This window comes from Cucumis melo, chromosome 4, assembly GCF_025177605.1.
Source record: "Cucumis melo cultivar AY chromosome 4, USDA_Cmelo_AY_1.0, whole genome shotgun sequence".
NCBI classification, from domain to species: Eukaryota; Viridiplantae; Streptophyta; class Magnoliopsida; order Cucurbitales; family Cucurbitaceae; genus Cucumis; species Cucumis melo.
This window is the reverse complement of record NC_066860.1, coordinates 26,532,842-26,556,505: the sequence shown is the minus strand read 5'-3', so window position 1 is coordinate 26,556,505 and position 23,664 is coordinate 26,532,842. Positions and strand designations below refer to the sequence as shown.

Sequence of the window (23,664 nt, the reverse complement as noted above, 5' to 3'; positions counted from 1 at the left end):
ATTAACAAGATCGAATAGACTATTTTTCTTACTGTAAATTGATTTTTTAAATAAAACCTCGCAACTAAAATATATTTTTTTGTCACTTAATTTTCAAAAAAATAATAAGTTAAATTTGTCATTTTCATATAGAGCTCTCTCTATGTATATATATCATGAGATGAAAATAAGACCAAAAATATTTTAGAATAGTTCAACAACTCTTTTCCTCTTTTTTTTTTTTTTGTTTTTGTTTTGGTTTTTTGTTTTTGTTTTTTCTCCCGAGTTTCTTATTCTTTATTGTGTCTTCAAAGGTTTTAATGTCAATCAATCTGTTGGGCACCACAATATGAACAATTTTTGACAATTATGAAAAGGAAAAGAAAAGAGAAAGAGAAAGAGAAAGAGAAAGAGAAAGAGAAGATGGAACCCTTCCTTTGTTAAACTTCGTAATATATATGTTTTTATGTATCTAACTTGGCGGCACGCCTACATGTACTCCCTTCTGCTCACACGTCATTCCTCCGACTTTGACTTCCTCTTCTTCAACGTTAATAATATTAATCAAATTTCATTCTATTTCTAACCTTTCTAGATCTTTTGGAACTTTATACTTTCTAACACACTTTCTTCTGCTTTAAATAACAACCTAATTTTGTTTCAATGCCTTTTAACAAAAAGTTTATTATCAATACAATTATGTTCAAAGGCAAAACAATTAGAAAATTAGGAATAGTTTGACATCTTCTTACTGTCCTATATCTCTTATACGTTCCCTATTTGTTGATAAAGATATTAATCAAATGCATATAAATAGATAGCACCATAAAATTTGAAGGGGAAAATAGGTAATTTAAACAAAATTATCATTATTTCCATGTGTCGAAAAGGAAGAAATTAATTTTAATTTTATTGAGAGGGAGAGAAGCAAAAACAAAAAAACGAAAATGAAAAAGTTGATGGACTTTAAAAAAAAAAAAAAAAAAAGATTAGATCACATAATAATATAATATAATATAATATAATAAAATAAAATAAAATGTAGGATGAAGTCAATAATGCCTTTTGCATACTATATTCAAATAAGAAGAAAAAGGAATTCATAAATGTGAATATACAAATAGAAAATAAAGATGAAAATTTAAAAATGAAAAATGGTTGGGTTCCATCCAGTTTCCAAGCACTTTCCACATCCAAATTCTTAAGTCTCATCCTGACTGGTCAATCTCCCTTTTCTCCATCTTCTTCTTCTTCTTCTTCTTCCTCCATTCCCATTTCTCTCTATTTGTAGTATTATATATATAGTCCTCCATTTCTCTTCCATTCCCATTTCATCTTTATTTATAATCTTCTTCTTCTACTTCCCACATTCTCAATTCTCTCCGTTCTTCACCAAATTATGAGACCCCACGAACCTTATTCCGGCAACAATTCCGACGCCGAGAGCGTCAGTAGCGTCAGAAGGGGTGACCGGAGAGCTTTCAGCGGTCCAATTTCTTCTTCCACTACCAAGCCTAGGAAGAATGCTAAATTCGACCTCTCTTCTTCTTCTTCCTCCCTCAAAGCCGCCGATGAAGACGACACCTATGTTGAAATCACCCTCGATATCCGTGACGACTCTGTCGCCGTCCATAGCGTCCATACCGCCGGTGCCGGTCAGGATCCTAACTCTCTTGAAGACCCTGAACTTTCTCTTCTCGCTAAAAAAACTCTCGAGAAGAAATCTTCCTCTTTCCGTGCCTCTGTTCTTCGTTCCACTTCTTCCCGTATCAAACAGGTCTCTCAAGAGCTTAAACGCTTCACGTCACTTAACCGCCGCACCTCCACTCGCCGATTCGACCGGACTAAATCTGCTGCCACCCATGCTCTCAAGGGTATGAAGTTTATTACTGCCAAAACCGGTGGATCCTCTGCCGGTTGGGGTCCGGTTGAGAAGCGGTTCGATGAACTCACTGCCTCTACCAACGGACTCCTCCCTTCTTCCTTGTTTGGACAGTGCATTGGTGAGTTGCTCGTTAATTCATTCCTAAAAACAGAGCTCTAGATTTACTCTGTTTCTTATATTTGGTTCTTTTCCGTTTTAGGAATGAACAAAGAATCGAAAGATTTCGCCGGTGAGCTTTTCCGTGCACTTGCTCGTAGGCGTAACATTACTGGTGATTCCATCAACAAAGCTCAACTTAAAGAGTTCTGGGATCAGATTTCCGACGACAGCTTCGATTCCAGGCTACAAACTTTCTTTGACATGTAACCCATCTTCCCAAAAATACTCGATGAAATTTTTCTTTCCCAGATTTCAAAAACTAAAATCTTCAATTGAATTTGAAATTTCAGGGTCGATACGGATGCAGATGGAAGAATCACAGAAGAAGAAGTCGAAGAGGTACATATTTATCTACCTACCTCCATTGTGATGACTTCAAATTCCATTCATTAACCCTTTTTAAATTTACTCTGTTTGTAGATTATTAGTATGAGTGCTTCAGCCAACCAACTTTCCACAATTCAAAAACAAGCAAAAGAATACGCCGCCTTAATCATGGAAGAACTCGACCCTGGAAATGCTGGGTACATCATGGTACGTGAAATTCAACTCAAAAGAATTAGAAAAAACAAATCTTGAGACACATTATTTTATAACACTCTTAATTTTTGTCTGCTTCAGATACAAAATCTGGAAACTCTGTTACTACAAGCTCCAAATCAATCAGTAAGAGTGAGTGACAGCCGAGTTCTAAGTCAATTACTAAGCCAAAAACTGAAGCCAACGAACGAAACCAACCCCATCATAAGAACATACGACAAGTTCCTGTACTTTGTAGAAGACAATTGGCAGAGGATTTGGGTTTTACTGCTTTGGCTCGGCATCTGCGCGGGTCTCTTCACTTACAAATTCATCCAATACCGTCACAGAGCAGTGTTCAACGTCATGGGTTACTGCGTTTCAATTGCTAAAGGAGGAGCAGAAACTCTAAAATTCAACATGGCTCTAATTTTACTCCCTGTTTGTCGTAACACCATCACATGGCTTCGTAACAAAACCAAACTGGGCGTCATCGTACCTTTCGATGACAATCTGAATTTCCATAAAGTTATAGCAGTTGGAATTTCTGTTGGAGTGGGATTACACGCAATCGCTCATTTGGCTTGCGATTTCCCTCGGCTTCTTCACGCAACAGAGGAAGAATATGAACCACTGAAACGATTCTTTGGAGAGGAACAGCCTGATAATTATTGGTGGTTTGTTAAAGGAGTGGAAGGTGTTACAGGGATTATAATGGTTGTATTAATGGCCATTGCTTTCACATTAGCCACTCCATGGTTTAGAAGAAACAAACTCAAAGTACCCAAACCTTTAAAGAAACTCACCGGCTTTAATGCCTTTTGGTACTCCCATCATCTCTTCGTCGCCGTCTACACCCTCCTCGTTGTCCACGGTATCTACCTCTACCTAACCAAGGAATGGTATAAGAAAACGGTAAGCAAGCACTCGAACACTTAACAACCACTTAAATAATTGAACTGTCTTAGTTTCTAATACGTCTCTAAACTTTGCCACAGACGTGGATGTATTTGGCGGTACCGGTATTACTTTACGGGTGTGAGAGATTGATAAGAGCATTCAGATCAGGGATCAAACCAGTGAAGATTCTTAAGGTAAGTTACATTTAGTTGAATGATGATATGATAATGTAAATGTTTGTTTTGGAATTTGAAGTAATGGTGAATTTGTTTGAATGAAGGTGGCTGTTTATCCTGGAAACGTTCTGGCATTGCACATGTCTAAGCCACATGGGTTCAAGTACAAGAGTGGGCAATACATGTTTGTTAACTGCAGAGACGTATCCCCATTCGAGTGGTAAGTTCTTTTATATATATATATATATATATTATGTTGGAAAACTAAAAATGTGAAAGAAGAAAGTATATGAATTTTAATGAGGGTTTTTTTTTTTTTTTTCTTTTATAATGAATACAGGCATCCATTTTCAATTACTTCAGCTCCCGAAGATAACTATTTGAGTGTTCATATTCGAACACTTGGTGATTGGACAAGGAAACTTAAGGATGTGTTTTCAGAGGTTTGTCAGCCTCCTCAAGCTGGTAAAAGTGGACTTCTTAGAGCTGAATTTTTGCAAGGAGGAGCTCCTAATCCCAAGTAAGTGTGATTAAATGATTTGGATTTAAGTATAATATGATCAAGATAAGGTTTAATGAAAATATTAAAAAGTTACCTACTATATTTAAAAATATTTGCTGTTTTGTTTTCTTGTGTCATTGGCTTTTGATCCATCACATCATAGTGCCGTTGCATTATTGATCTCCAAGAATTCGTCCAAAGCACACCCTTTGAAAAACTAATAAAGAATCATTTTTTTCTTATATGGTATTACGATAAGATCACGGAAAATGTTGAATTTCTTTTCCTCTGTTGGGTATGGCTTTGTGCGTCAGTATGGTTATTGATTTGTTTGTGTACGGCCTTCCTATTCATTCATTGATCACTCATTTAACATAAACTAACCATACGAATTTTTATATGTATAGGTTTCCAAAAATTTTGATCGACGGTCCATATGGAGCACCAGCACAAGACTATAAGAAATACGACGTAGTATTACTAGTGGGGTTGGGAATTGGGGCAACACCGATGGTGAGTATAGTAAAAGACATAATCGACAACATAGAGGAGAAAGAATCAGAAGCAAATGCAGTAGAAAATGGGCAAGGGCATAGCAGTCGAGGAGGTAGCAAGCATGGAAAAGGATTCCGAACAAAGAAAGCATACTTTTACTGGGTGACAAGAGAGCAAGGGTCATTCGAATGGTTTAAGGGGATAATGAACGAGGTAGCAGAAATGGACGAGAGAGGGGTAATCGAGCTACACAACTACTGCACGAGCGTGTACGAAGAAGGTGACGCTAGGTCTGCGTTAATAACAATGCTTCAATCACTACACCATGCCAAGAATGGAGTGGATGTGGTATCAGGGACCAGAGTAAAGTCACATTTTGCTAAGCCAAATTGGAGGCAAGTTTATAAAAAGATTACCCTTCATCATCCAGATACAAAAGTTGGTGTGTTTTACTGTGGAACACCCGTACTTACAAAGGAGCTCAGTCAATTGGCATCCGATTTCACTCGTAAAACATCAACCAAGTTTGAGTTTCACAAAGAGAATTTCTAATTGGGGGTATGAAATTAGTATTTGTTAAAATGCCATTTAGTTATTATTCGGTTAGTGTTTTTAGAAGTGGGATGGGAAAAGGTCAATGGTTTTGGTGATGGTTGACACATACAGCACTAATTCTATAGCCAACCAACCACCAAATTTCATGCCCATTACCGCAGCCGCCGCGTTTTGGTCATAATTCTTTTCTTTCTTTCTTTCTTTCTCTTCATTGTAATTTGTATCTTTTATTTTTGTCATGTAGATTCATATTTTTTTGCCAACTATATATACATAAAGCTAATTACGGTAAACATGGATCTGTGTTTTGATTCATATCTCTTCCAACAAATCTTACTCCTTTGCTTTTTGTTTTTGCCTCTTCCTTTTTTTTCTTTTGGTTCTCAGTTCACTTTCATTCTATTTTTATTTTTAAATATCTAAATTTAGTGGACTTGTTTTTAATAAATCTTTAAATTTTTTTATTTTAATCAATTTTTTTCATAATAATAATAATAATAATAATAATAATAATAATAATAGTTTTTAGGTAAAGAAAGAAATAAGATAAAAGATTGGTATACAATATTGGTTTTGATTTGAGAATTTTAATAGTGACGACTAAGCTTTAAATTTTATTGAGAATACATCTATTAAAAGTAGATATTTAAGAGTATATAAACAAAGATGAAATGGAGTGTAAGTTATAATGACAACAATAACTAATATTTTCTTCTTTATGCTTTTGTTTTTGTTATTATTATTTTATTTTATTTTATTTTTGAGATCTCACATTTTGAGGTCAATACACAAACAAAAACGTCACAAAAACAAGATAATGAAACAAATATAAAAGTCAACTAAATAGAAAAAATAAAACATACACGACTCAAGACGAAAGGTCCCATAAAAAAATCGTTTGAGACTCCACAAGAGAAGCTCTAATATGCTAGAAACACTTCAAATCGAAAATGTTGACTAATAACCTAAGTAGGATGCAAAATGCAACAATACACATATTATCCTCCCACCAAATATGATAAGTAAATAACTATTGAGACATTCCACCTAGCTAGGTCGTCTATCATGTTTTTGTTTTTATTTTTATTTTTAAATTTATAAATTGTAATAATTAATAGGTGCAACTAGGTTTTAGTGTAGACCAATTTCACCCAAATAACATTTAGTTATAAGAAATTCTAACAACTTTAATATTTTAAAAAGATGATTAAGATAGAGATAAGTTTATTTATTGTTATAGAATATACATCTATACATGCATGCTTCAAGGGAGAGAAAAAATATATAATCCTCAACGTATAAGATTATGTGTATAGTATTTGAAATTATATGGTTGTTGATGACCGGCAATAGACTTATAATGTTGCATTAAGAAAACAGAAGAAGTAACTCAAGTTAAACAAACTCATTAAAGTGTTGTCATCTATGACACACCATCTCTAAACACACAATAAACTAATTGAATTAAGTTATTGATTATTATAATATGTAGGATGAAAGAAAATGGAATTTTCAAATTCAAATTTTGATGGCACAAACTGTGTTGAGTGTTATGTTAACTTTTGGCTAAAAGTTATTGATGTTAGTATATTTGGAATAATTGTCAAAGAGAGTGATAAATACAATATTGAAGGGTAATTAATTAAGATAAACCCAAACATGATTAATAATATTTTTGAAATTATGTCGGATAAAAGCAGTGTGAGAGCACATGGGAATGCAATGACTCCCCAATATGCTTAGCCCTTCATCTCTTTAACTATAATATTATATATTGCAATTAAAAACAAATAAATAACACATTTTCAAGGTCAAAATATTTATGACTTATCCCTCTTTCCCATATCAATTTTCTTATATCTTATACCTATTTTCAATCGTTTTTTTTTAAAAAAAATTAATTATCAAATATTTATTATTTAAAAATATTTTAAAATTTAGTCCAACAACATAATTTATTTAGAAATTTAATAAAGCTTTACTTCTTAGTAGGTAGAACATCTATTCGCTTTAACTATAGATATTGTCTATCTAAATGAAATTTTGTTATATTTATAAATTTATTAGTCATCTACTTTCGTAGGAAAGTGAAAAAAAAAAAAAAAAAGTAGGGTCAAAGGAATGAGGGGAAATTTTTTGGCATGGGGGAAATCAATTTAGTGACACATGATTGAATAAAAAAGGTGCAAAGTCTAGGGTTTTTAAGATTGAAGTTTCCCTCTTTCGTATTCCTATATTTTGGTTGTATTTAAAAGACAAATAATGTTGTTATTATATTCAAATTAGAGTCACGTGACTAAACGATTTTTTCTTTTCTTTCATTATTATTATTATTATTATTCGCAAATGACTAAATTAATTAAAACACTTCAGATTCAAATCTTGGGTTACTTAATTAAAAATAGTTTTGATTAAAAAAATACTTTCAAATTATTTTATTACATAATTAAGTGCTTAATTAACACTGAAAATAATTATAAAAATAGGAAGGGATTTAGGCACATTTAATTTGTTTGTTGTATAATAATAATAATAATAATAATAATAATAATAATAATAATAATAATAATAATAATAATAATAATAATAATAATAAATAGTTATTTAAAGTGTTTTAGAAATACACTTGCTTAGGCTTTAACATGACTTTCAATTCTGTCATGCTCATCAATTTCATCCTACTGTCTTCCTCTCTTGGCCTTTTTATACAAACACTTAAATCTAAAATTTTGGTTAAAATATTATTCTAGTTTTTATATTTAATCTTTAGTTCTTATATTTTTAAACGTTATGAATGGTTCTCTTACTATTAGTAGATTTGTAGATTGATTATGATATTTTACTCTATTTCGTAAATATTTTAGTTTTTTTTTTCAGGTTTGAAAGTAGCTCAATTTTTTTTAATAATCAATTTGTGTGTATAAATATATAAATAAAGTAAGTAAAGATGATAATCCACTTTGTTTATAAATTTAATTGCAAAAAGTTTAGAATAAATTAAAAATTATAAGTTAGGTTAATCTAAACTTGAATTTTTTTTTTATTTTTATTTGCGTAAAGACCACTTTGAAATCCTTAGTCCAAATAATTATTTGATAATATAAAGTTCAATCTCAAAATTAATTGACAATGAGATGAGTAATTCACCTCTTTAAGGAGTATGAGGTCTCTTAATTTTCCAACGTGGAGTTTTTAACATCTCTAACATGTTTTTTCAAGATGACGTTTTTTTTTTTTTAATTATTGATCTTGATTGGATTTCAATTTTTTTTATTGAATCGAATACTCTTGTGAGCTTTATAAGTTATGATGTCATATTTGATAATACAAGATTCTATCTCAAAACAAATTGACAAATAGAAGAATAGTTTACCTCATTTTATAAAGAATAAGAGTCTCCTTGGTTTTTAAAATTAAAAATCTTTCAAATTCATGCTTTTTATAAAATGTTTAATAATCTAGATATGTTTTTAGCATGAGCTTCAAAGTCCAATCTCATTCTTTTAGCAACCCTTTTCTCTTTGTATGTGTAATTATATCCTTCTTATATTAATTCTTAATAGTAATTATTATTTTTTTTTCAAATTAAGAAACATATATATAAAAAGAAGATAGATAAAAAGATATCTTCGAGCACACAATAACTTGAGGATATATATAGGAGATCATCAAATAATCCAAAGATAAGTTTCTAATCTTACTTTCACAGAAAAATCATAAACCTTGAAGTAAAGGACTAAAAGAGTGTGTAATTAGGAAATAGAGAAGTTAATTAAGATAGTGGTAGAAACGTCAGTACTCTTCTATGACAATTTTTATTAACAAAATTAATAATTCATATATCCTATGAGTGATGGTGATGTGATAACATAACCTCCTCGTTAAAAAAGATTGTAAACATATCCCAATTACAATGACAAAAGGAAAAGAAAAAGACCAAAAATATAATGAAGAGTAGGGATGAGTGTGAGATATAATGCATATAGCAATATGAGAGAGAGAGAGAGAGAGAGAGAGAGAGAGAGAGAGAGAGAGAGAGAGAGAGAGAGAGAGAGAGAGAGAGAGAGAGAGAGAGAGAGAGAGGCATAAAGTATCAAATAGGTTTAGGTGGGGGCAAATAATACCCAATCAATCAGATGACCATTAATTCATTACATTGATGCATGATCTCCATCTTCACTTACAGGATCACATAAACAATTTTAATATATATATATATATATATATATATATATATAGAAAAGTTAGGGCTACACGCACTTTGGATGAATTTTGTAATATTGGCCAAAACCCTGTCCCACTCCTTTCATCCTCTTACTTTTGTTCATCAACTTTTATTATTATTATTATTATTATTATTATTGAATTCTTATCCTTCATCTTTCTTTTTTCATTATTAAAAAATTCTTCAAAATCCAATCTTCATCCAAACTTTAATTATAATGATAACGTTCTTAAGTATTTTAATAATATTATGATTATTACTACTTCATATTGAAGTTAAGTTGGATATCAAACTGTGTTTTAGAAAATTCTGATTCCAGTTTATGGTAATGACTATCAAACTCTTTAATATCACATTTACCATTCAGTTTATAGAGATGATCGATCAGTTTCAACTTCCTCTCTCAAAGACACTGACATGACATCTAATATCTTTAGATTTTAATTTTGTTAATATAAAAAAAGAGAATATATAATAATCCTTGTTTATGTCTGGGAAGAAAACGTAAAAAAGAAAAGTAGTTGGAATATAATAGTTGTGAAGGCAAAGAATGAGAAAGATACAAAATTGAATTTGAATTGTCAAAATACATAGGCCGGAGAGTGAAAGCCAAAGTTGTTTATTTACACCTAAATCCTAATTTTTCAAAGTCAATGAATTTCAACTAACGTTGATGCCTTTTTCTACCATAATTCCCTTCCCCAATTAGCACGAGAGGACAAATATTTGTGTTCAACTTTATCAATTAAAGAAGAAAAATTTTGATTATGTGAAAATTTATGGCAATCATAAAAGAAATCTCCTCAACCTTAGCTAAGATGATTCAAATTGAAATGATTTGAAACCAAAGGCATATGACCAAAATCCAATTGTATTTAGATCAGGTTGTTTCTAAAATTAATTATTTAGCAAAAGGTATCTTCCTTGTAAGAAAAATATTTAAGCAACTACACCTAATGCTGCATCCTTAAAAGATCTTCAAAGAGACTGATTGTCTACGCAGATCTCACATAAAAATATTTCAAAATGTTGATATAATTACACATCTCCGGTTACAATGACAAGAATTTACCGATAACCAATTTATATTAGAGTCAATGAATCAAAATATTTATAAATATAGTAAGATATGGTATGTATATAATAGACCGTGGTAGATCGCAGTAAAACTATAATAAGTATCTACCATGACATAGATAGATAAAGATCTATGGATGAAACACAAAGATCCTTTACTATATTATTTGTAGATATTTTTAGGAATTTTAGTATTTAAAACAATTTCCTTTTCTATAACTTAAATAAATAAAAAATAAACCAATAATTTATGTTATATCATACAAAATGAACACTAACATTGTTTCATAGATTTTCTTTCTTTCTTTCTTTCTTTTTTCTATCTTTCTAGAAAAACATTTGTGTTAGAATTTCAATTTTACATTAACATTAGTAATTAAGTTTCAATTCTAGTATAGTTTTTACCTTAGCTTTTTTTGTATTACAAAAAGGACCCACAAAACAACACAAGTTTTTGTTAAAAATTTCTAATAAAATCAAAGATTGTTGGTAGAATTTTTTTCAAAGAACATTTGTTGGTGAATTTAAAAATTGAAAGTATTGGAAACATATTTGAATTTGAAACCAACTATAATATAACCACCCATCTATGAATAAAAAATGCCAAAAAGAATTTCAAAATAGGGAGTAGGCCAAATTCTAGAAACTCTAGAACAACTAAGCTAAAAATAAAATGAAATTGAAAAGAGTTGTATATAATTGTAAATTGAACATATTGGGAAAAAGGGTAGATGATGATGGATCTCAAGTAACCAAATTTAATTTCTATAAATTAAAAAAAAAAAAAAAAAAAAAAAAAAAAAAAAAAAGGAGATGCATACACATTCAAAAATTGAAATTATTTAATGAAGAAACATTGGTGTATTCTCAATGTGGAATGACAACAAAATGAAATGGAGAAATTAGAAGAGTCCTAAAAGTCAAAAAGATTAAACAAAAAAAGAGAAGGGTAGGGGTTTAGGGTATATAGAAAAGAAAAGGGTATATTCATTTGGATTTTGGGGGTAGGTGTGGGCCAAATTATTTTACAAAGTCAACATTGGTAACCTTCTCAATGTATAGATCTTCATTTCCATTTTTCTTTCTTTCTTTTTTTGTTTGGTTGCTTTATGAGAATTTTCAAACAATTCACTCGTAATAGTATTTTAATTTCTCTATTTGTAATCATAGATATATCTACCCTTTATCAACCATTCTAATTTATGTTTATTGTTATAGTTAATGAGTTTATTTATATATAAAATCTATCAATCACTGATAAGGTCTTCTTACCTATAGACTATTTTCAATGTCAAAAACAATAATTTCTACCTGTTTGGTACAAATTACTTTTTATGTCTATTAATGATTTAACTTTTTTTTTCTTTCTCTTTTGGTTGTGGAAAGATGTTTTTACCTTTACCAATGAAGATGTCTATCATCCTTTGATTCATATTTATTGCTCTCATGTATTCAAAAATCGTAATATTAGTAATGCATTGTTGTTAGTAATATATTGTTATTAATTTGAAGTTACCACTCATTAATTATTTTTAGATTGGTTTGATAAATCAATCACTAGATCCCAAAGCTGTTGGAATGCTTTGTATTTGTTATTTGACGTAAAACCTCTCAAATCTATTTAGAATTTGTGTTTTAAGGTCGGTTCTTCGGATTTTAAAATCTATCTAAATTTTACAAGGAAGATAAATATTTGATTAACCAAAATACAGTATCTAATTGCTCCAAAAAAAAATAGAAAAAAAATAAAATATTAATATCTAAAAATAGAAATAAGACTCAAATCAGACTTTTTATTTTGGTTGGTTTTTGCTATTTTTCATTTTTCCCCTCCAGTTTCCCTCTCTACAACTGTTCTTAATAAATAAATATTCAAATTAAATCCACAAGAGATAACAACTGCTCAAGCTGAATATTAAATACAATACATGAATACTAAATTTGTTGTATTAATTATAAAAACACACACAGAATTTCACATTTCTTGTACATCATGTAATTCATAAACGTTCTTCATTTCCCTTCCTGCCTTTTTGCTTAAATTTTGAACCAATTTAATCTTCTCGTTCTTATTTCAAAATCTTTTTTATTTTTTACTTTGTTTTTGTTATTTATTAATTTCCATTTTAAATATCCATTTAAAATTTGATCCTCCATTAGACCTTCAGTACATACTGGTAATATATCAGAAAATGTAATTATACATCGCATAATATTGTACAAATTTTGTGTAATTGTATAATTGAGTCTATTTATTTAGGCTTGCATAAAAGATCTACTTTATATTTGATATATCAATCAAAATCCACAAATAACTATGATATATGAATATGAAGGCCTGTGGGCTAATAACTTATGATATATGAATGATAAATTCAGTAAATCAATGGTATAAACTATATACTAAATATTGGTTCATTGATACATTTGGGACAATGTATATCATTTGACCGATATGTTCACAAAATTGACTTTGAAACTTTTTTTTGAAATAATAAGAAACAAAAGTCGACTCTAATGTTATTTTTATTATTATTATTATTGTTTTTTCTCTTATTGTTATTGTTATTATTTTGCAATATTTGTAATTATTGAAAAATCATTACTAGATTTCTAAATTTAAGATATTTATATATATATATATACTCTTGCAACTTCCCCAATAACAAAACCTTCACCTTCTTTCAACCCTGAAGCTGAAAAACATTAAACGAGTTACTCAAACTGGCCTAACCTCAAAATTCAGTCTTCATCGACAATGTTCAAAAAACCACATCTAAGAATGCTACAAATAATTCGTCAAAAATGCTCTATAGAAAATCTTCATGCATAGACTCCACTCCCAGTGTTTTGCACCATGTAAGTAATGTATTAGAGCCCATCTCCTTGCATATGCCCATTTGAGTAGCTGTCTCTTAGTTCGTGATTAAGATTCAAATGTTATAGTCTTTAATATGTTATAGGCTTGGGTTAATCATGAGGAGAATATTCCATAAATCTAATAATTTCTTGAGGAAGAACAGAAAAACTTCGGATGTCATGGACATTTGTCCAGGGCATTCAAAGCATGAATGAAAGTATATTTTCTAAAAGTTTAAACTTATCTGAATGTCGCTAAAGATTATTGAGTTTTCTTAAACTCCTTGGTTTTGGATGGGTCAACATTGTCATTCCCTTCATCACTGGAAGAACTTCCCGTCATTTTGAGTCCACTAGAGTACTTTTTAATCCTCCAGGAAATTAGAATGCTTGATCCGATACCAAGTACAGGGAAAATGTATGACCATATCTGAGATTTATGAGATCCCGACGCTGAAGCAACTGCAGCACCAGCAAGACTGCCAATCGACGTGTTCTGAAGTATCATCGGCATGCATCCAATTACAGTTGGCAGTAGAAAATCAAGAAAGAACCCGACTTTGGTTGCAGCAAGAGCATAATTTATAACATATGAGGGAATCGGTGAAAAGCGAGCAAGAAGGACAAATTTCCAACCATCTTGCTCTACTCCTCTAGAAAGAAGGTGGAAATATTTATTCCTCTGTGCCCACTCCATGGCTGAACTTGAATTCGTAAAAAGTAACCTGAACAAACGATGAACATGAATTGAGGTTGAGAGATGGAGAATAGAAATTCATTAGAACCAACAATGAGACTCTTCAAACAATTCAAGAGAATATTAAACAACCCAATAACCCCCCACCACAAAAGATTAACATGTTGACCGTATCAGAAAGATGACATTTTTCTAGATGAGGAACAATTTACAAATAAAGTTAAAAACGTAAAGCAATTTACTTGTCAAACTTCACTTTGATACGACGGTTTGTCCCATCACAGCATAAAATTTCATTGGGAATTACATTTTATCAGTTGTAAACAGTTTCTTCCGCTTATTGATGAAGATGGTAGCTAAAGAAATGAAGGGTCATGCAACCACTATTGTTTTGTGCTAAAGTTAAGGCGTGCCTTCTTTCCATCAAGGCGAACACCAGTTTGCAGGTAAAGAAGCCACTGCTCACTTGCATCCATTCGAGGATGTGGCCACAGAAAGCTCAACAATAGAGGGAGTTTAATGTTTTTTTAAAGATTAATGGAAACTCTACCTATAAATTTGGGTTTTTAGGATTCTTTTTAATGAAACAAATCCTTAGGAGCTGGTAGGACAAGTTTATTTTAAAATCTAAAATTCCAAGAACGGTTGAACACGCATAAAAAGTACAAAACAGATTGCAGAAAATGTTGCCCAAAAAGACGAAGTGCACAAGTTTGTGCACCTCTTGCAAAGATGACTAGAATCACCTATTATTTCATTTTTTTTATAAGAAATGATTTAATTGATGAGTAAATTCCCTAAAAGGATATACAATCCATAGAATTACAATAAGCTAAATGTTTAGTAGGGATGCACATTTATTGAGTAATTCCATCTCCCCTTCTTTACTTTTCACATAAATTGAGAAACTCCATCTTACAACTCTAATGGCCAAACACAAACTTCCCAATTCAAACATATTAACTTCAGAATTATTAACTCCACTTAGAGGGCATAACGGTCCCTTAAAGAGAATTTTGTTGTTTATGGCCTTGTGAGCCAATTCCCAGAGAAAACACTTGATCTTCTTTGGTATTTTCTTCCAAATTCATATAACCAATATTGATTCTATAACCAAAGATGTCTAAAAAATATTGGTTTTATAACCCATATCAGCTATGAGAGATTTAGAAGACACATGTCTACCTAGAATTGAGAGGCCATTTCCAGGCATCAGCCAGCTGAAAGAGGGTGATCGGTGCTAAGACCATGCTAAGATCAGCTCATTAGATAGCCTCCCCGTCTTTGAAATTCCTCACAAGGTTATGATCCCAAAAATTGCAATCAACATTCCAAGTCTCTTTCACAGTGGCTGTTTTCCGTCTTAGCCAAGGGTTGATCCAAGATCACCTATAATTTCATGGCTCCTTTCCCGCAGAAGATGGGGAAAGTCGTTTAATTAATCTAACCTCTGTTAGTACATCCCTAAAATAAAGCGATAGCTCTAGTTCAACTTCTTCATCCATCTCCATCCCTTTAGAGGCCAAGAAAAGATTCTTTGGTACTCAATGCTAATATCTGTAACCTTGAATGTAGCCGTTTCAAAAGAGATAACCAAAGGTGTTTAAAGATAAGATATTTGCCAAGATTGACGGACCTAGTTATATTCTATTCTTTTCCTCTAATTGGTGCACTTTCTCCAAAGAACTTTCCAACTCCAACGTCTTGATGGTCAATGCCAATTGGGGTTACAGGGGATTTCTCATCTCTCCTTATGTTACTTGGCTTGGTTGATAAAGTCGACAATTCTCATAAAAACTGTACTAATGAATAGTTTCTGTTTCCGTTCGCAAACATATGAAAACTATTTACTGACAGTATACACTATCTCTGCCTTCATTATACAGTATACACTAAAGACTATACCCAAATATCTTCAAAAAGGGTACAACACATAGTAAGCAATGGCAGTTCTATCAACAATATCCAACAGAAGAAATTCAACAAAACTTCAATTATTTCACGCATCTACGCAAACTAAGGACGTAATTCAGCCAGCCTTCAAAGTACAGCATCAGGGCGAAACAATCCATTTCAACGAACCCAACATAGAATTAAAATCCCCAAAATGTAAACAACAAAACTGGCCAATTAACAAACATATCTTAAACTAAAGCAAGAAAATAAAACATTATGAGCCTCGCATAAAGCTCAGAATGAAATTTAAAAAAAAAAAAAAAAAAAAAAAAAAAAAAAAAAAATCACACGACAAGAATAAATTCGAGATCAAACCTGCCGATCCAGAAGGAGAGGGAAGCCCCAAGGACCTTGGCAGAGAAAACGCAAATCACGGCAGGGAAGAAACCGAAAAGCAAAGAAGCAGTGGCTTCGAAGAAGACGGCATAAGGCAAACAGAGAGCAAGTGTGAAGGTATGGATGCCGACATAGGCAGGCATGGCCCATACACCCAATCGATCAGACCATTGGGTGAACACCTTGAGAGCCGCTTCTCTATCAAATTCCCATCCGTATCTCTTCCCTAGCTCTCTCAGAATGGCCACCGCCGCCACTAAAGCGGCTAATTTGGACCACCGTCCCCAAGCAGGTGCCATCAAGAACTCAGGATTGGATTGCGGTTGAAAGCGTCCGGCGCCGAGACTACCACCGACCGTTTAAACAAGAATTGATTAGTTTGGAAAGGAGAGAATATGCAATGTGAAGAATGCGGATGCGGGACCCACACACATGTTGGTTTGTGGGCCAACAAACCCCTAAATGGTGGAGCGGACTATTTCAAACTCTTCAACTTCAAGTTACTCTTAACTTCCATTCTCACACGACTTAGCTTTTATTATTTCAATTGCCTTTACATTTCACAAATGTATTTGAAATCAACTCTTACAACACTCTCTGCTGCTTTCAACTTTTATTTAACTCATTCCTACCATGTTTTTGGTTCTAATATTTTTTCTTTATTTCTTTCTTTCTCTCTTTTTTTCTTTCTTTCTTTCTTTCTTTCTTTCTTTTTTTTACAATTTTCTACTCTAAAATTATGTTGAGATATTTATGTACAATCAAGAATCATGTAACCATATTTGAAAGGATAAAAGTGTTTTTTAATGAATGATAAGGTTCAAGACTAACGCGGAGTTATCGATGTTCTCAAAATAAGTTAATTTGTTATAATAAAATATTGATTAGGAAATCTATCGAGATTAATTTTTGAATTTTTAAAAAATATAAAATGATTTTAAAAAAAAGAATTTGGAAAAGATTTTAAATATCAGATAATTTTATATTCGAAAAATTTTAAAACATTGAAACTTTTAATTAGAAATATTTATAAATTTTAAATCGAAAACAAAATGAAACTTAATAGGAAACTTAGATAAGTAAAAATGCACAAGTAAAGAAGCAACTTAACAAATTAATTTAAACATAAAATAACTACGTATTGAAATTTTAATAAAAACATATTAGAGACTGATCTCAAACTCCAAATAATCGATTTCCTCAGCTCAATAATTCTAAAAATTGAACTTTCAAATTTTCTAGATTCCGTTATCGATAATTTTATAAAAATAATATGCTCGAAAAAAAAAAAGAATTACAAAGAATATAACTTAAAAAACTTTCGATGTGTCTTAAAAGAAATTCAACAAGTAAATAAATATCAAATCGAACATAAATATATACAATCTATATCATTTAAAGAAGCATAATGATAGATTAATAAACATTAAAAAAAACACATGAGCATTTTAGAGAAAATTATTGGAGATCAATCTCGAATTTCCAAAGCATCGACTTCTCATCTTAAGAATTCTAGAAAATCGGATTTCCAAATTTCCTAAATTTCATTGTTAGATGCTTTTTTAAAAAGAAATTAAACAACTATCAGTAATAATATATTAAATGAACCATAAAGTAGATAAAAATATATACAAAGCGGAAAAATAAAGCTAAAAATAAAGGGGTCTTTTAAAAAATATAACAAAGCGGAAAAATATTTACACTGTATAAAATAATTTCGAAAACGGAAAAAATCCACAGATACACAATAGAAAGTATCAAAAATATCTTGTACATAATATATTTGGTACATGATCGTTTGGATTTGATTATCCAAATTTAAATGATTTATTTTTTCAATTCTAATTTAGTTACATGATCGTTTAGATTTGATTGTTTAGATTTAGGTAGCCAAATCCAAACTGATTTTTTTTTCAAAATTGGGTAGATTTGGCTGAATGATTTTTTTCAAGATTTAGTACATGATTGTTTAGATTTTTTTACACGATCATTTATTTTTTCAAGATTATTTGGCATGATCGATTTTTTTAATTCTTTTGTACACGATTGTTTAGATGTATCTACATGATCGTTATTTTAAACGTTTTTTTTTTCAATATTCTTTATATACAATATTTTATATTTGACTATTTTTTGTACACAATCGTTTAGATTTGGTTACCCAAATTTAAACGACATAAAAAAAGAAAAGGAAAAGAAAAAAGACTACATAAAGAAATTGCAACGAAAAAAAGAGAGGAAAAGAAGAAAGACGATGGGAAGAAATCGTAGCGAAAAAAAAAAAGAAAAGAAAAAAGACGATGAAAAGAAATTGTAGTGAAAGAAAAGAAAAGAAAAGAAGAAAGACAATGGAAAGAAATCGCAGTGGAAAAAAAATAGAAAAAGAAGAAAGATGATAAAAAGAAATCACAGCAAAAAGAAGATGGAAAGACAAACATAAAATATTCAAAGTATGATTAACTTTGTGGATTTTGTTACACAGAACATAAATATTTTAGTAGTTTGTTATATTTATGAAAATTAAAATAGAAAATAAAATCGCTAGAAAAAGAAAGAAGAAAGTAAGAGAAAGAATGAGTAAGAAAAGATAAATAAGATATGAATATGTACGTAAACAAATAAATTTACTAAATGTAGAAATAATTATTAGAAAGGAGAATATGATAAATAACAATAAACAGAAATGGAAATAAAATGTAATATTAAATATCATATGAAAATGTGAAGGACAAAAGAAACAGAGTTAAATAAAAAATGTGAATTATAAAAGAAATTAAATATAAATATCTTAAGAATAAAAATTAATAAAAAAGAAATAATAATATAAATAAATAAATAAACAATAAGATGTGAAAGAATTTAGTCATTTTTTAAATATTTCAGATTTGTCATTCCATCATTTTCTGTACTTATATGCATTTCTTCCGTAATTCTGTAAAAAGAATCTTTAAAAAATTGGTTAGACATTTAAATTAAATTAGAGTAACCAAAAAACTAAAAGAGTGTGTATAAAGAATATTGAAAAAAATAGTTTATACCAAATTTTGAAAAAAAAAAATAGTTTATCACAAATCTAAACGTGCAACAAATTTTGAATATTTTTTTTAGATTTAGAACCCCAAATCTAAATGATCTAGCCAAATCTAAACGATCGTATTTTGAAAAAGAAAATTCAGATTTGGATAGCAAAATCTAAACGATCGTGTACCAAATCGCTTTACCAAATATATTAGGCCTATTGTTGAAGGGGCATTTTTGGTATTTTACACGGTGGGCCTTTGGACTTTTTCCATTTTCGGAATTGTTCTGGACAATGTAAATACTTTGCCGCTTTTTTATATTTTTTAAAAGACTCTTAGACTCACGGGACAACAAGAAAATGAATGAAAAATAAAGGAAAATAAGAAAATAACAATAACAATAACTACAAAATAAGAAAATACATCGAAACCCAAAATACTAAATTCTTGTTGTGTTTGAAGTGTGAATTATCAAGACAAAAACTCTTCTATACACTTCCAACTAAGTTAGAGTTTTTATTGTGTGTTGAATTTTTGGAATTGTAGAGAGATTTTTAGAGAAAGATTATGAAGATTTTGGAGTTTGTTAAAAGAGAAAATAAAATAGATCTTGTATAGATCTTTTGTTTTGTTTCTTCAAAGATGAGATGAAAGCTAAGAGAAGTAATGGCAATAGAGGTCAGGAGGTTTGGATGAAAAAGAGGGGATGTGAATGTTGTAAAAATCTAGGTTTTCTTTGTGTGACTTTTTTTTTTTAATTATTTTGTGTTGTGTCCTTCAATGGATGATGAAGAAGAGATTATTTATAGCACAAAAAAAAAAAAAAAGCTTCTAAAAATTTTAAATGGTTGGATCTTTGAAACCAACCAAAACTCATTTAAAAAAAGTTAGCACTTTTAGCAGTTATCCACATAGCATAGTTAGTCTGACTAATTGATTTAGTTATTCTATCCAAACTATCAACAAAGTTTTAAAAGTAGGTAAATATCATTTTTTAAAGAGAAAGGTGGTTAATCACAAAATTAAGACAAAAATTAATCTAACAATTGAATTAATTTTAAATAAGATGCGACAAAATTAGATTGCTATACAGTTAACATTTTATGATTTAGTGTAAACTAAATGTATTTGACTCATTTACCACCCCTTATCACAATCACTTTAAAATTACTAATGCAGGGGCATGATTTTTGTTGAAGAAGAGTCGATAAGATTAGATAAAAGAATAGAGAGAGTTTCATATTTAGTTTGGCCAAGTTAGACTGAGAGGTTGAAAACTACACCTACCTAATAAAACCAAACTTGGCCAAGAATGTGTTTCTCTCACAAATATGCAAATAACTCTAGAAGAAGAAGCATGAAACATTGTATATTAGACGTAAAGTATAAATTGATAGTATCTTGGGATTAGTTTCACGTCATGTCCTACGATTTAAGGAGAGAATGAATGACTTAATTTTTAATTAGACATAGTTTAACTAACTTCAACAAAATATTGATAAATTATTTAGGTTCATCTTTCACTCTCATCTTCTAATGGTTATTAACATTGATTTTATTGTAATGGGGAAGAGAATTTTAAATTTTTAAGGCAATTAGGCAGTAAAAAGAATAAGAAGATCAAAGATTTGGGGGAGAAAAAATGTTGCTCACAATGTGTACAAACTTATTAGATACATTTAAAATAATTGTTTTGAGAGAGCAAGTTTGCCAAATATAACTCTCACACTAATGTGAGTGTCTATCTATCGTATAGAAAGAGAATATTCATCCACATTATATATTTGTTTTAACATGATAAACAATGCAACATTAATTAATTTATATGTGTAAAGATCTCAAAGTTATGCAAGGTATGTGTGTGATTTAAGTTACATAGATAATTGAATTTTTTTTTAATAAATTAAGTAGATAAATATGGCAATATAAATTAAAAAAGAAAAAAAGAAAATTTTATTTAGAAAGGATGAAGAAGACATAGAAAGATCAGAACAACTCATAGTTAAAAGAGACAATTATGACGCAAGTAAGGAATTAAAATGAAAAGAAAAATGGAATTACCACCGTATTTTTGAATGTGGTATGTGGGGGTAATAACAACAATGGAAAGTAGTAAAAAGTGGTTGAAATGAGAGAGAGGAAATAGATGTGTGTATAGGTCAAAAGCATTGGATTTGGATTAGAAGAGAAGAAGAAAAAGATGGAGTGGATGCCAACCCCAAAAGACCATGTCAGTCTTCCCCCATCTCTACAGATAGATGTTCAAGAAAACCCTACAATCCCTTCCCCTCTTCCACCAATCAAATCTCTCCTCTTCTCTTCTTCACTTCCACTCTCTCTCTCTCCCCTCCAACTTTTCTTTCTTCGACGCCATTTTTGACCTCTTTTTACTTCTCTACACGTGTGTGTGCTTGTGTGGGCGTGTAACTCCACTTATAACCTCATGTATTTTTTTGAAAAATAAAAATGAGAGAAAGAAAGAAAAACATGAGGATTATAAAACTAATTAATGGTATGTTATTATTATATATTATAAAAAAAAAAAAAAAAAAGGTAGCAAAGGTGAGGCTGTTCTTGAGGAAGTGAAGAGAGGAAATAGAGAAGCGTAGGGAAGTAATAAATAAATAAAGATAGGGGGGAAAAGTGGGCGCTACGTTACATTCAAAATTGGTCTATACATATGGACGCGGCCGCATTTGGTGTACTACAGATCATAATACCAATACCAATACCAATACCATTACAACAAGTCTCAGTCAAACACCCAGTCAAACTCTTCCCTCCCCCCCCCCCCCCCCCCCCCCCCTTTTTTTTTTTTTTTTTTTTTTATTTCTTTAACAGCTAAAGAACAAATCCCAACTACTGTTACTTTCTCCATTTAACGTTCAAAAGAAAGAGAAAATAAATAAAAAGGAAAAAAGGAAAAAAGTTTTACCCGGGTCTCACGCCTCTTTCTTCTCATTCCCCTTTTATTATGTTTAATTTAGCCATAAATCCCCTTCTCTGACGGACCCCTTATTATCATATCACATCATATCTCCTTCTTCTCCTTCTTCTTCTTCTTCTTTCAAATACATTTCTCCCATTTTCAAACTCCTCATCAAAAAAAAAAAAAAACAAACAAACAAACATGGGGATCAAGGTTCTAAGCGTTCAGAATATGGTTTCTTGGTCTTGTTTTCATTTGATGAAGAATGCTCTTCCCCCAGATCCAGCCTCCGATAACACCAACATCAAACTTATTCTTTCCGACGGTGTTGTTAGAATCTACCACCGACCCATTTATGTTTCTGAGGTTTTACTTGAATTCCCTAAGCATTCGGTTTGTCGATCTGATTCTTTTTACATCGGTCAGAAAATCCCTCCTCTCTCCGATCAAGACCTCCTCCAACTCGGCCATAAATACTTTCTCCTCCCTACCCCCTTCTTCCACTCTGTTCTCTCTTTTGTCACTATCGCTTCTTTCTTCTCTTCTTCCAACAGCAACAATAAGAATAGATTCATTAACAACGCCGCCGCCTGCCACTGTCCCTTTGACCTCCAACGCACACCTTCTGGCTGCCTCAGAATCCGTGTCTCTGATGAGTTCATTTCTCAATTACTGGAACAGGGGAACAACCCTAAACCTCTCCCACCGCAACAAACTCCCTCTTTACCTCTTGGCAAAATATGCACTACGCCTCAGTTGGCTAAGGATTATACACAGCTTGTTAGAACCCGGAGATGGAAGCCGAAGCTTGAGACCATTAAAGAGACGCAGAAGAAACGGGTTTCCAGTTTTGGGTTGAAGAAAGCTATCCCATTTCAATCTACGCCCATCCGATCGGCTTACCCACTTCCTCATCTTCGTTCCATTCACTTTGCTTATAAGCACAAGATTCGAATCAAATCCAGGAGTTGATTGATTTTGACGATTCGTTGATTTTCTGGGGAACCCATTGTTGATGTAGTTTAGTGTTTTCTTTTTGGGGGCGGGTAAATTAATTGTATTATTAGAGATTTGTATAAAATATATATATATATAAATATATATATATATAACACACCAAATTGAGAACCAAATTACTTCTTTATACTTGCACTGCACATATGATGATGATGATGATGATGATGATGATGATGATGATGATGAATGCCTTAGTTTTGTTCCAGTAATCTCATTTCGTTTTTTAGGAGAGTTCATGGTGTTAGTTTGTGATTAAAGTTTTTTCCTTTTTTCTTGAGTTTATAGAGTTGGAGGAGGTGGGGGCTTTATGTTTTTTCTTTCTACAGCACACGACAAAATCTGGTGAATGAGGGTTTGAATAAATGTTTGTCCTAATTC

At 31.0% G+C, this 23,664-nt stretch overlaps 3 protein-coding genes across 3 annotated transcripts; 2 read left to right on the top strand and 1 right to left on the bottom strand.

The window, feature by feature from the left end:
- The first annotated feature begins 1,113 nt into the window (after positions 1 to 1,113).
- LOC103502832 (respiratory burst oxidase homolog protein C) lies at positions 1,114 to 5,485 on the top strand. Its single transcript, XM_008466943.2, has 9 exons — positions 1,114 to 1,982; positions 2,064 to 2,226; positions 2,314 to 2,362; positions 2,444 to 2,557; positions 2,645 to 3,457; positions 3,541 to 3,636; positions 3,723 to 3,838; positions 3,959 to 4,138; positions 4,528 to 5,485. The coding sequence occupies exons 1-9, from the start codon at positions 1,379 to 1,381 to the stop codon at positions 5,165 to 5,167; spliced, it is 2,775 nt and encodes a 924-aa protein (XP_008465165.1). The 5' UTR covers positions 1,114 to 1,378; the 3' UTR covers positions 5,168 to 5,485.
- A 7,913-nt stretch (positions 5,486 to 13,398) lies between these two features.
- LOC103502831 (uncharacterized) lies at positions 13,399 to 16,811 on the bottom strand. Its single transcript, XM_008466941.3, has 2 exons — positions 16,300 to 16,811; positions 13,399 to 14,056 (listed from the first exon to the last, which is right to left on the bottom strand). The coding sequence occupies exons 1-2, from the start codon at positions 16,617 to 16,619 to the stop codon at positions 13,594 to 13,596; spliced, it is 783 nt and encodes a 260-aa protein (XP_008465163.1). The 5' UTR covers positions 16,620 to 16,811; the 3' UTR covers positions 13,399 to 13,593.
- Positions 16,812 to 21,976: 5,165 nt separating this feature from the next.
- On the top strand, positions 21,977 to 23,664 carry LOC103502830 (uncharacterized). The gene has a single exon (XM_008466940.3). It carries the CDS (start codon positions 22,471 to 22,473, stop codon positions 23,239 to 23,241), a length of 771 nt encoding a protein of 256 aa, XP_008465162.1. The 5' UTR covers positions 21,977 to 22,470; the 3' UTR covers positions 23,242 to 23,664.